General features: G+C 38.8%; 1 protein-coding gene across 1 annotated transcript; it reads left to right on the forward strand.

Moving 5' to 3' along the window:
• Nucleotides 1–1,927: 1,927 nt before the first annotated feature.
• LOC103462155 (protein C activator) lies at nucleotides 1,928–3,698 on the forward strand. Its single transcript, XM_008404751.3, has 6 exons — nucleotides 1,928–2,005; nucleotides 2,202–2,394; nucleotides 2,477–2,662; nucleotides 2,962–3,023; nucleotides 3,125–3,252; nucleotides 3,346–3,698. The coding sequence occupies exons 1-6, from the start codon at nucleotides 1,963–1,965 to the stop codon at nucleotides 3,490–3,492; spliced, it is 759 nt and encodes a 252-aa protein (XP_008402973.2). The 5' UTR covers nucleotides 1,928–1,962; the 3' UTR covers nucleotides 3,493–3,698.
• The last annotated feature ends 7,910 nt before the right edge of the window (nucleotides 3,699–11,608 follow it).

Consider the following 11,608-nt stretch of genomic DNA (forward strand, 5'->3'; position numbering starts at 1 on the left):
GTCCTTAACTTGATCTTTGTTGGCACATTAGCTCCACTTTACAACAAACTGACTTTTAGTCACATAAAGCCAATGTTTTTTTAGCTGATGAATATGTACTCACATCTCTAGATAGTCAAATCACAGACTGTTACTCGCCGGTTGATCTTGTTACTCGATGCCACTGCTCCTCTTCCCTTTTTCCTGGTTTCCTCATGTTCTCTTCATGTTTCTGGTTTGGGTTTATTTTGGTTTCGTGGACTTTTTTTTTGTAAATTAGATTTTTAATTAAATCTATAACAGAACTTTTACATCTTTTGCCGGCTGCATTTGGGTCCAGACTTCAACCACACACATCATGACAGACAGTGGTAATGCATTGGACTTTAAGGCCACTCTGTCCATCATGGTCCGTTTGGAATGAGTATATGTAAACATCTGAATATAAACAAAAACGTTTTTTAAACAACCACAATAAAACCTAACTTTGTTACAAAATAAAATCTTCGAGTTAGGAAGTAAAATATAAGAATATTTTTATAGCCAAAAAACTAGCATGAAGGCTAGCTCTCCCACATCTTGAAAACCTGCTTCACTGAAGATCCATTTTTTGTATTTTCCTGTGTAGACATATTTTACATTTATATAATTTCAACAAGATTGAGACTAGTATGGAGGCTGCTATGGAGGCTAGCAAGGAGGTTAGAATGGAGGCTAGCAGTAGGCTAGCACAGAGGCAACTATGGAGACTAGCATGGAGGCTAGATCTCCAACACTTTGAAAACCTCTGGCCTTCAAGGAAGATCAAGTTTTGTATTTTGTCGTTTATTACGTAATGATTGATTGGAACATGTCGGCTGAATAAGAGCAATATTTGCTTTTGTTTAATATTTTAAATGTCGTGGCACGGTTTGAGCCTTTTGATAACAAAATGTGTCACTTTGACCCTAAGTGCTGCTCTTTAGCCCCATGTGTTCACAAAAACTACAATAAAAGAATCATGGGAGATGAAAGAGGCCTGTGTATTTAATAAAAAGAATCACATCAGTTAAAATTTTACCATAGGTTTCTTTTAAATGTGTTTTTTAAGTCCGAATTGTTTTCACTTAAATAAATTATTTTTTTTGTGAGTTTTAATTTTTTGTTGTAATTTTGCATTTTCAACAAAGACAAATGCTCTTCTCCACCCAGCAATGCAACATTGTTCTTTTTCCAAATAAAAGAAGCAAACCCTTTTCTGTTTGTATAGAGGCTCATTTTACACAGCTTGTTAATAAACAAAATTATTCTACTTTTGGGAGCAAAAACAGACGTAAATTCTTGTAGATTGGATACCAAACAGTTTTTTCGAACAAAAAAAACCATCAACCTGAAAACAATGACAGGTCGCTGTTTCTTCGTAAAATCAGTTTTATGTCATCAAGTTTACAATCAAGCTTTCCGTTGAGCAAAACTCAATGCAAGCTTGTGCACTGCAAAAACAGATAGCGTACAAATTATTTTTAGTCTATTTGCTAGTGCAAATCTCTCAGTTCACTTGACATAAGGCAAAACTAACTTACAAGGGACTTTGTAGCAAAATACAGGAGATGCTTGTTTTATGTCAAGCAAAATCGTCAATATTGATGAAAAAGTTATTGTTTCATTGGCTGAATATTTAAGTTACAACAGGGGGAAATGTTTGGTTATTAGTGAAATAATCTGTTAATGGAACAAGAACTTTTCTCAAGTTTCTTTAGAACAAAGAGTTGTTAAAGTTCCTCTGTATGCAGATGACAGCATCCTGTGATTGGACAAATCACTGTCTGTCCTGTGATTGGACAAATTAGTGTCCGTCCCATCATTGGACAGATCAGTGTCCGTCCTGTCATTGGACAGATCAGTGTCTGACCTGTGATTGGTGGCTTCCTGTCCAGCAGGAAGTTGTGAACAGTTTAAAAGCTGCTGCAGGACTGCAGACATTCACAGGAAGCTTGACCAGCAATGGCTATGCTGAAGGTTTTGCTGCTGCTGGTGCTGCTGCTGGGTGAGTCAGACACACTGGAGACACTTCAACTGGTTTCAGGGAGGCTGCTGCTCTCTGACTCTCAGACTTCCCTCTGATTTTGTTTCAAACTGAAACTTCTTTGCATATAAATTGTGATCCTTTTAAAATTTTTAGATGTTCCAGCAGCCATGTTTGGACCTGATTTCTAAGTAAAGTCCTCCTTTTTCTTCTTCAGGCGTTTCACTGAACTCAGAGGTTTCTCTGCAGAAGAGAATCATTGGAGGTCATGACTGTGATGACCAGCAGCGTCTTTATCATGTCCGGCTGGTGGGCAGCAAGGGTCAATTAAGGACCCGCTGTGGAGGATCTCTCATCCACCCTGAGTGGATCCTGACTGCAGCTCACTGCTGGAAGTCAGAGACAGGATGGTAGGAAAGAGACATGAAGACAGTTTTATCTGCAGATTTTCAGGTTTTCTGTGTGTGCATTATAATCTGTTCTTTTCTGCAGGACTAATGTAGCAATATTTAAAGTTCATCCATGGAGTGCTAAACAGCAGCATCAGGTGAACCAACACGATCCTGTGATTTATACTCACGATGACCTGAAGCACGACATCATGTTGCTGAAGCTTCAGAGACCAGTAAGAAATGTCCCAATTGCTCAGCTACCAAATTGCAACAATCCTCTTAAAATGTAAGTGTTTCTCTGATCAAAAACATGATTTCAGGTTTTCTGTCTCCACTCCTCCTGTCTTGCTGCCTCTGCTTCAGCACACCTGAGTCAGGTAATCAGGCCACCAGCAGAACCAGAACCCATTTAGCTCAGGTGTGTTGGACCAGAGACGCCTGTAAAGGACACAGTCACTGAGGACTGGAGGTGGACACTCCTTTGTCACTGGATGAAGTCCTTCATGGATTTAATTTCTGTTCTCAACAATAATTAATTTTCTACCTTATCTTGTATTTTTACATTTCATTCTTATTGTGTTTTAGAGGTGATGATGTTCAGCTGGCAGGAGAGGGATCAACGACAACTGGCCCCAATAATCAGCGATGTGAGAGAAATATTGCAGTTATGAGATTAAAGTCTTTATTTCTGTCTCTACAGAAAAGCTCAAGTGAAGAACATATTTATGATTCTCATGTTTCTCTACAGTACCTGAAATTCCTTCTGCTCCACAACATCTTCAGTGTATCGACATGAAAGTTGTTCAGGTTTCACAATTCAAGCCGACATGTGGGCGTGTATTTTATACTGCAGCACCAAACAGAGATACATGTTATGTAAGTTTGTTTCTTCAGTATTTCTCTACAGTGATTAGAAGACTTTTCTGTTTTACAACACAAATAAATACACTGGTATAATTTTTTCTACAGGGCGACTCTGGTGGAGGAGTGATGTTCAACAACATGATTTATGGTGTGACTGTTGAAATGGGACCAAATGTATGTCAGAAACCAGTTACAAACATGGATGTGTGTGAATACATGGATTGGATAAAGAAAACAACTGGGCTTAAGTAAAGCAAATTTATATGAAATAAAATTCTCATCAAATTTCCATTTAGATGTAATTTTGTAGTTGTCTCTTTATCAATTTGTTAGACATGTTTGTAGAATTAGGATAAATTAATAGTTTTGTTTTTTCTCACCAATCTTGATCTCCATAACAGAGCTTTTCTCTGCCTCAGAAATGAAAAATGAATCAATAAATGAATGGAAAAGAAACATTTCCTGGCTGATCGTCTTTACATTCATGGTTCAGTTTGTTGTTATTTTCCCTGAACTGAGTCTAAAAACGTGACATGAGTTTTAAATCACATGAAGAAGAACACCAGAAGTAATTTATTTATTCAGTCTTTCTTTTTATTTTACATCAGAGACGAACATGCAGCATCTAAACTCTGCAGCTCTGGAGTTACTGTTCCTGATTTAGTGCTAGAGAACTTAAAACTCCAACTAGACCAGTGGTTCTTAACCTTTTTTGAGGTACCGAACCCCCCAGTTGCATATGCGCATTCACCGAACCCTTCTTATTGATCTTTTTTTTTTTTGGAAACATTTGTATCTCAGTTTCTCTCAGCATTCCCTGACGTTATTGTCGTTGCGTCAGGATTTTTTATTTTGATGAAATGTTCACTGACATGGAGAACTGCTTTAGAGGAACCATTCATTCTTAATTAGTTCTGAATCACTTTTGCAGGTTAGCTAAATTTCCAATTTGTAGTCATTGTTTTAAGAAATGCTCCACTTGTGTAAATGTGAAAAATGAACCAAAAAACTCAGAGGAACTGGAAGACCAATAATCGTTAAAGTCTGAAAATCTTCTTTACATTAAGTTGCAGATCATTGTAGTTTAAAAGAAGAAAAAAAATCGTCTGACAAAACCTTCTTTGGTGAAGATTAGATGCAAATTTAGGTCTAAGCAACAGGAAAAGGAGGAAACAATCTTAATTTTACAGGTTTTAAGTAAAAGGTTTTACAATTAAATTTGAGAAAATGTGAGAATGAATGTGTGTGTATTGTGCACAAGTGTTCATCTGTGTCAGGAAGCGGTCCATGTGTGCCAGGTATGTGCAGAGGGAGCGGGTGGAGGAGGCTTGAGCCCCTTCCCCTTTTATCCTTGATGCCCCTAGTTCCCTTTTTGACTTTTTAAAAAATAAAATTATCTGTGTGTCAAGAGGCCTGCTTCTGGCCCTCAACAATAATATTTAGCTAAATATAAAAAATTAGCAAAATAAATGAGTCTGGCATCGCTCGGTCTAATAATGACTCATAATGAGGATTCTCAGTTTCTCTGTCTCCATGTTGTTCAGACCCACGGTTGCTCTGATGGTTATTATTTGCTCTGATACATTTGGCCCATGGTGAAGAGGAGGGGGCAGATCTGCGCCCTCTAACTATCAGATTATGGGCATGAATATTTTTTCCAACATACACTTGTGAATAAAAACGTAGGCCTGTGATGTTGAAGTTAGAAAAACTTTTTCTATTTATTTTTCGTAACTGTCGTCACAAGAGGGAAAACCCTCCTCATCCCAAAACACAGAAAGGCTTCGGCTGCAGAGAAAACTAATGGCTTTAATTTCATCATTCTGCCCCAGTGCTGGACTAAGTGCCCGGTTTGCTACAGGCAGCCGGAGTCGGGGGTCAGAACCAGAACCAGACATCCTGACATAAAGAAATGGTACTGCGACTGTCACTATGTCGCAGCTCAAAGCCGCAGTACCGCATGCTCACTGTTTGCTCTGCTTCACCTCAACGTTACTACCAAGAAGGTTAAAGCCGCTGCTGACTGGATCTGGGCTGGAGGTTTGCCGCTGTGAGTATAAGTTACTGCAGAACCTCAACTGATAAAGGAAGATTCAGCTCATAGCGTTTAGAGTTCACAAAATATTACATAAACATCAGCGAAAACACAGTGCCAGTAATTTGAGCTGCAGAATAAAGCCAAACATGCCACAATTAAATAAATCAAAATGTCCCAAAAGCATCGCAGGACTGGCAAAGGGGCCACTGGGGGATTCCAGGTAGATTCCAGCGGCTTTAGCTCTTTATGCAGGGCCGGCCCACAGTAATATGTGGCTTTACACAGAATCATGATTTAGGTTCCCTGAGTCCCTACTACTAAGAACATCACCATCACAAACAGTGTTTAAATATTGAAGTCTGTTAAAGGGAGCACAGTTTAATTGGCCAAATTTAAAATCAATCTCTGATTATTGGTTTTAATTTGCTCTGATACATTTGTGAACAAACCCAGCTCAAACACAAATATTGCACTATATTGTAACCATGATAGCACAACAATCAAACTATTGAGACGATTCTTTGCACTTTGACAAAGTAGACTTCCTAATTAAATCCTAAATGTACTCTGCAACAGTTTGGCGTCACAAACAGGATCTGGCGAGTTGGAGAGGTCGAGGGCGACGAGAGATCGGATACATTAGCCAGCCTGAGTTAGTCAGTCAACCTCCAATTTGAACGAGGAGAGTCCGAGGTCTCGACCGACTGGATCCATAAGAACCTCACTCACATCAACGGGTAAGGACTGTTTCATTTGGTTTTGTTGGTGTTTATTATTATTTTTATTTTTTTAATATGTATATTTCTGCTGGAACAAGCTCAGACTGCTGGTGAACTAAGGATAAACTATCTAAAATGTAGATAGTGGGTGTTTATACTTTTTTCACCTTTAATCCTTTGATCCGGAGAGAGAGCTAGTGAGATGTCAGCGAGGTGAACAGATTTGTGTGACAGGTGAGAGGGGAGGAGAGGAATCGGGGGCGTTCAGCAGAATAGAACAGCAGTCATGTCAATCACGTTCGCCGGAGAGAAACCTGCAAGCTTCGGGTCTTAATGAATCAACCAGTGTCGCCTTTAAGAAGACAAGCGTGTGTACCACGCTTGCGTCTTGTCTGGTTCAATAAAGAAGAGAAGCCGCAAAAAAGAGAAGAAGAAGAAGAAGAAGGAGGAGTAATGCAGAGAATCTATTCTGGCCCTGAAAGTATCTGACAAGATTTAATATCGACCTGCGACGAGGAAGCGAGCCGCAGCAATGAAGTTAAGATGATAAGATTCTTAAGTAAAACGGTGATTTCAAAAGTTGATGGAGGTGAAGGAGATAGCCAGCTTTAGGGTTCAGTATTTCTGAGCACAAACAATGTTCATTTAAAAAGAAAAAAAAAGGGATTACACACAGTGAGAGCGACAGATAGAAACCATCAAATGTGTTCAGCATCCGTTCTGAAATCATCTGCTTGTTCACATTTCTAGTTTTCTACGGAGGAGACGATTCACACGATTTCCTGTGATTTTTGAAACGAGCTCGCTCCCGAGGGCAAGATGAGCTGTGTGTGGGATAGAAGTTTTTGTCACATGTGCCCTTTTTCACTTTTCTATTTCTATTTTTGCATATTTATTCAATGAAGACTTGAGCATTCAAATGTTTTTCCCACAGTACAAGCAGTAAAAGAAACAGTTTTCTGCATCGTGACTGACAATGCTAAATCTGAAGTCTAATATTTAGCTTTTGATTAAACTATCTTTTTTTTTTTAAAGAGAAAACTCTACAGTTCATTTCCAGTTTAAAACAGAAGTGATTTCACCTGAAAAAACTGAAGTATTTGCATTTAAACCAAACAAGATTCTTCAAAGCACAGTTTGAGATTCATGAAACCTTTTTTTCTGATAAGAACAGAATGTTTTTCTGTGCTTTTATTATATTTGTTTTTTTACACATTAACTTTAGATTTAGGAGAACAAGCAGAGGCTCACCCAGGATGCAGTACATGTGACAATTTCAATGTGGCTATTTGGGCATGATGCGTATTCATCCTGCAGGATTTAAAGATTTTCCCAATGAAAGCCAATAGTTCCTCCTGCGGTACTCGGGGGAATCCCATTTCTCCAGCTATACCCTCGATTCCGGGTTTGTGTGACTTCAGTGTCTGGTGTTCACTTAATATGAATTGATGGAAAGTCATACAGTCCCTTTTCCAAGGTTCATTGCGGTACAGATCATCCTGCTCTTTAAAGGGCTTGGAGCCCAGAGTCGCTAATAAAGCAACAGAAAGACATTTCGCTTTGGAATCTTATAAGCCGTTTCCTCTTCTCTGGCAAAGAAAATGGGGATTATGCAGCTGTGGTATTGTTTCTACATTTTTTATGGCTGGATTGCTGAAATACAGAAACTGCTGAACCTGAATAAACTTTCAATGCAATTAACGTCCGTTCCTTTTTTTGTGTGTTCGCCAAAGAACTCCTGGTTGTTCCAGCCCTCGAAATATGTTTGAGGCGCTGAATGTGGATTTGTAATCATAGTGTGTTATGACATTGCCTGGAGGAGAAGGTGAAGCATTTACATTTTTTGGAGTTGGTATTATTAATGTATGGCCTTGTCAAAAATATTTTTCTACTTCTTACCATGAGGGCATCCCCAGTGTTGTGTGTTTATTTTATAAATCTGCTACAAAATATGTCACCCATGGTAAGAAACACCAACTGTTTTTTTTTCTTCTCATATTATGATTTGGTTTGTTAGATGTCTTAGTCATATCAAGAAGCAATGTATTTTTAAGAGGTCAGCTTTCTTGTGCCTGAAGCATTATTACATTTACAAAGCATAGTATGTATTATTAAACTACAGTTGCACAAAGCGCTGCAAGAACACTCTTGAATACGGGGATGCAGCATGCGAAACAGCCGCCGAACCTCATCTGCAGGCAGCGCTTCTCCTCTGAGCTAATGCCAAGGTGGAATTTGCTTTAACAAAATAAAGAAAGAACAAGCAAAGTCAATTTTGTGTCAGATAAAATCAATTGCCTCATTAAGGGAACAAGAAAGATGCGATTAGCCTTGGTATTACATTAGGACAGTTTTTTTTCTTGTTTTGTTAGTTTGTATTATTTATGTTCTCATATCATTCAGATGCACAGTGGAGAAATGAATAAAACAAAATTAATTTAAGGCTCATTGAGGCAAGACCTGAAGTGCTTTTTTGCACATTTTTGGTCAGTTCTTTATCATTATATATATATATATATATATATATATATATATATATATATATATATATATATATATATATATATATATATACATTTTTTTTTCTTTTGGTATCATTCCAGCAGCAAAGGGCTTAGAATTAACCAATTAACTGGATTTAGCCATAAAGGGAGGACGAAAACATAAAACATCTGGAAAAGAACAGATCCAACAATTACAGCTGAACTAACAACAATAAGCAAAACAGAACTACACGCCATTTGTGAATTACTTTGCTGGCTGAAAATTTGATTTATTTTATGAAAAGGTAATTCAAATTGATCCTAAGTTTTTACTTATTATGCTAAAATCATTCATAGTTCACTGTTGAGTGACTTCAGTGAAAAAAGTTTTTTATTTTGTTATTATTTTTTATTTAATTGTCAAATTTTGGACTGAAAAACTTGTACTTTAGTAAATAGTGCCTTGGAAAAATATTAATATTGATCTTTTCCACATTTGGACACATTGGGAATCATAATATTTTATAGATTTTTAGGTGGCAGATAAATACAAAGCATCACACAACCGTAAAGTAAGTGAAAGGAAAACGATACAGAAACTTTTGTTCAATGTGCACAATATTATTGAAAAGCAATAATCGTTGGTCAATATATTTCACAAAGTTCTTATATTGTGTTTTTCATGCTAATGCAACATTTAGCCAGTAGGACAGAAAAATGCAGCACCAGAAGCTCACAGGAAACACAAACAACTTTGCCAAAAATGATAAAGGTCACAGAGTAGGAAGCACAGATTAGAAAGAGAGAGAAAACATTTATCTGGCCTTCAAGGAAGCCTTTATGGAAACTTAGTAAGAAAATAAAAAACGGCTATTGTTGAAATAAAACCCATCAGAAATGCTACTTATAGTTTACCACAAGCCGTGTTGAGTTCACAGGACACCTGCAGGAGAAGGTGCAATAAATGAAACTGATGCAACGTGAAAACCAACACGACACATCAACCCACCCGTCATGTAATGAAATGGTCCAGTCAAAGTCTAGACTTAAGTTTAACTGAGGCAGTACTTTGACATATATTCTTAATCCAATCTAACAGAGGCTGAGCTATTCTGTAACGAATAATACCGACCAGTACAGAAAGACCACTCGGCAAGGAGGAAGCCATGATTAAAAAAAATTACAGAAAAATACTAAATATTCTGGGGTGCAGTTTGCCAAAGCTCAAAGGAAAGAACACCTTTATTTTTGGAGACATGTCCTGTGGTTTGATGAAACTAAAGTGAAAATGTTTGGCCACTGTCAGATTTGGAGGGAAAAGGGGGATAATTAAAAGCCGCAGAACTTTAAACTTTAAAGCATGGTGGTGGCAGTGTCATGGTGTGGGGTTGTTTTTGTTGCAGGAGGAACTGGTGCACTTCATAAAATAGATACCATCACAAAGAAAGAACACTATAATTGATGTTGGGGTGATTATCACACACTGATGTGTGGCGGAGTTGAAGCTACATCCAGTCTTTCTTCTCCCTGGGATAAAAATCAAAGCCAGGGATGGTTGAGCCTGGATCGACTCCCTAACCTCTCATCTCCCCCCAGAGTTAAAACACTCACTTCCAGTGGGCTTGACTAAGCTTCTGCCAAATCTCCAGGAGTCGTGGGGAGCCACCACTCAGCTGATTTCCTCCCTCCCCTTTCTCAGACACCACTTTAGTTTATTCGCCTTCAAAGCAAATGCTGTGCAAGAACAAACAGGCGGGCGAGCTTCGCCTTACTCCGTATTCCAAACACAACGGGCTGTACATCAGTCAAGACATTTCATATTAAACACAATTTGTCACAGGGACGAGGGGAAAGAAAAAGGTTGGACAGAATAATAAACAAACAGCGCACGAATCGGGAGTCGGCAGTTTGGGCCACGAGCTCGAGACACGTCACAATTTCAATCTCCAACAGTGGGAGGACAAATCGCCTGAGAGGAGGGATTAGGGATGTGAATCACTGATGGAATAAAAGCCTCTTGTTGTTGCTTTGTTATTGTCACTGCCGTATTTACATGTTAAAAAATGGAAATCTTTTGTTGGGTGCCGGCGTGAAAACCGCTCTCCTATGAGTCAGCGGCAACGGTAAATATTCATGACTCGATGTGGAAAGCGGCATTTAGGTTCGGGACGCCGACGGAAACTAAGTAAAAACAGGGATTAGAGGAGGTGACGGGGTTGATGAATTTGAACGTTTCAGAGATTACGCTTTTTGATTGGAATAATGCGTCGTAGGCAGATTTATTCAGAGCACTCGGCGAACGATTAGATTCGCACTAGTCGCCCTCATCAACCATACAGAAGCGAGGTTCGCCCGCGAGCCGCGGCTCCCCAGAGCAAGGGTGGCATTCGGTTTTCTACTGTCGACGGGGGGGATTGATCCACAAGGTGACACAAGTATAAAAACTGTCAATAGAAGGTCAGGAGCGCTCCACTGCCGAGCATACAGAGTGTGTACTAAGCCTCCTGTGCAGCCAGGCAGCGTTGATCAATTTCATATGAGAGGGTTGTACACATCCACCTGAATCACCTTGCAGCTTTGCATTGGATCGTCACAGACGCTAATTCTCTTGTGTATTGGGTGAAAGAATCGTGCTTCCAAGAGTGGATTAAAAAGTTTCTGACAGCCGAATACAAAATGCGGTGCTTTCTAAAAAGTGTTTGCTCTACAGGGATGTCTCACATGTGTTTCAGATCATCAAACACATTTTCACATCAGTAACTATCTGCGCAAAAAAAACAACTTCCAAATAGTGAATGTATTCACTAAGGAAAAATAAAGGTATCCAAATTAAACTAAATCGATCTCCATATCTGTAGCTGACTCCATTATTTGTAGCCTCATTCAGCCCTGTGGAATCAATAAATTACTGAAATAGATCAAATGCAGCAACTCAAAGTAGGAAAAAATATCTTCGGCCATGAAGTCGCCATACCCTAATAACGTACAATAAGAGCATCCAGAGGAACATCAAGGTGAAGACCACTGATGACCAAAATGACCCTTGCCACATTAGCCAGCATCTTGCTGACTCCACAGAGGTCAGCTAAAATATTCAGTGAACTGATGAAGTAAATGTTGAACTTCTA

This window comes from Poecilia reticulata, chromosome 3, assembly GCF_904066995.2.
Source record: "Poecilia reticulata chromosome 3, P_reticulata-male-v2, whole genome shotgun sequence".
Taxonomy (NCBI): domain Eukaryota; kingdom Metazoa; phylum Chordata; class Actinopteri; order Cyprinodontiformes; family Poeciliidae; genus Poecilia; species Poecilia reticulata.

Excerpts from the sequence above, each read along its gene's own strand:
- LOC103462155 (XM_008404751.3), top strand. The coding sequence starts at position 1,963 with ATGGCTATGCTGAAGGTTTTGCTGCTGCTGGTGCTGCTGCTGG. Across the intron at positions 2,006-2,201 it reads GCTGCTGGTGCTGCTGCTGG|GCGTTTCACTGAACTCAGAG; the intron begins GTGAGTCAGACA and ends TTTCTTCTTCAG. Across the intron at positions 2,663-2,961 it reads TGCAACAATCCTCTTAAAAT|AGGTGATGATGTTCAGCTGG; the intron begins GTAAGTGTTTCT and ends ATTGTGTTTTAG.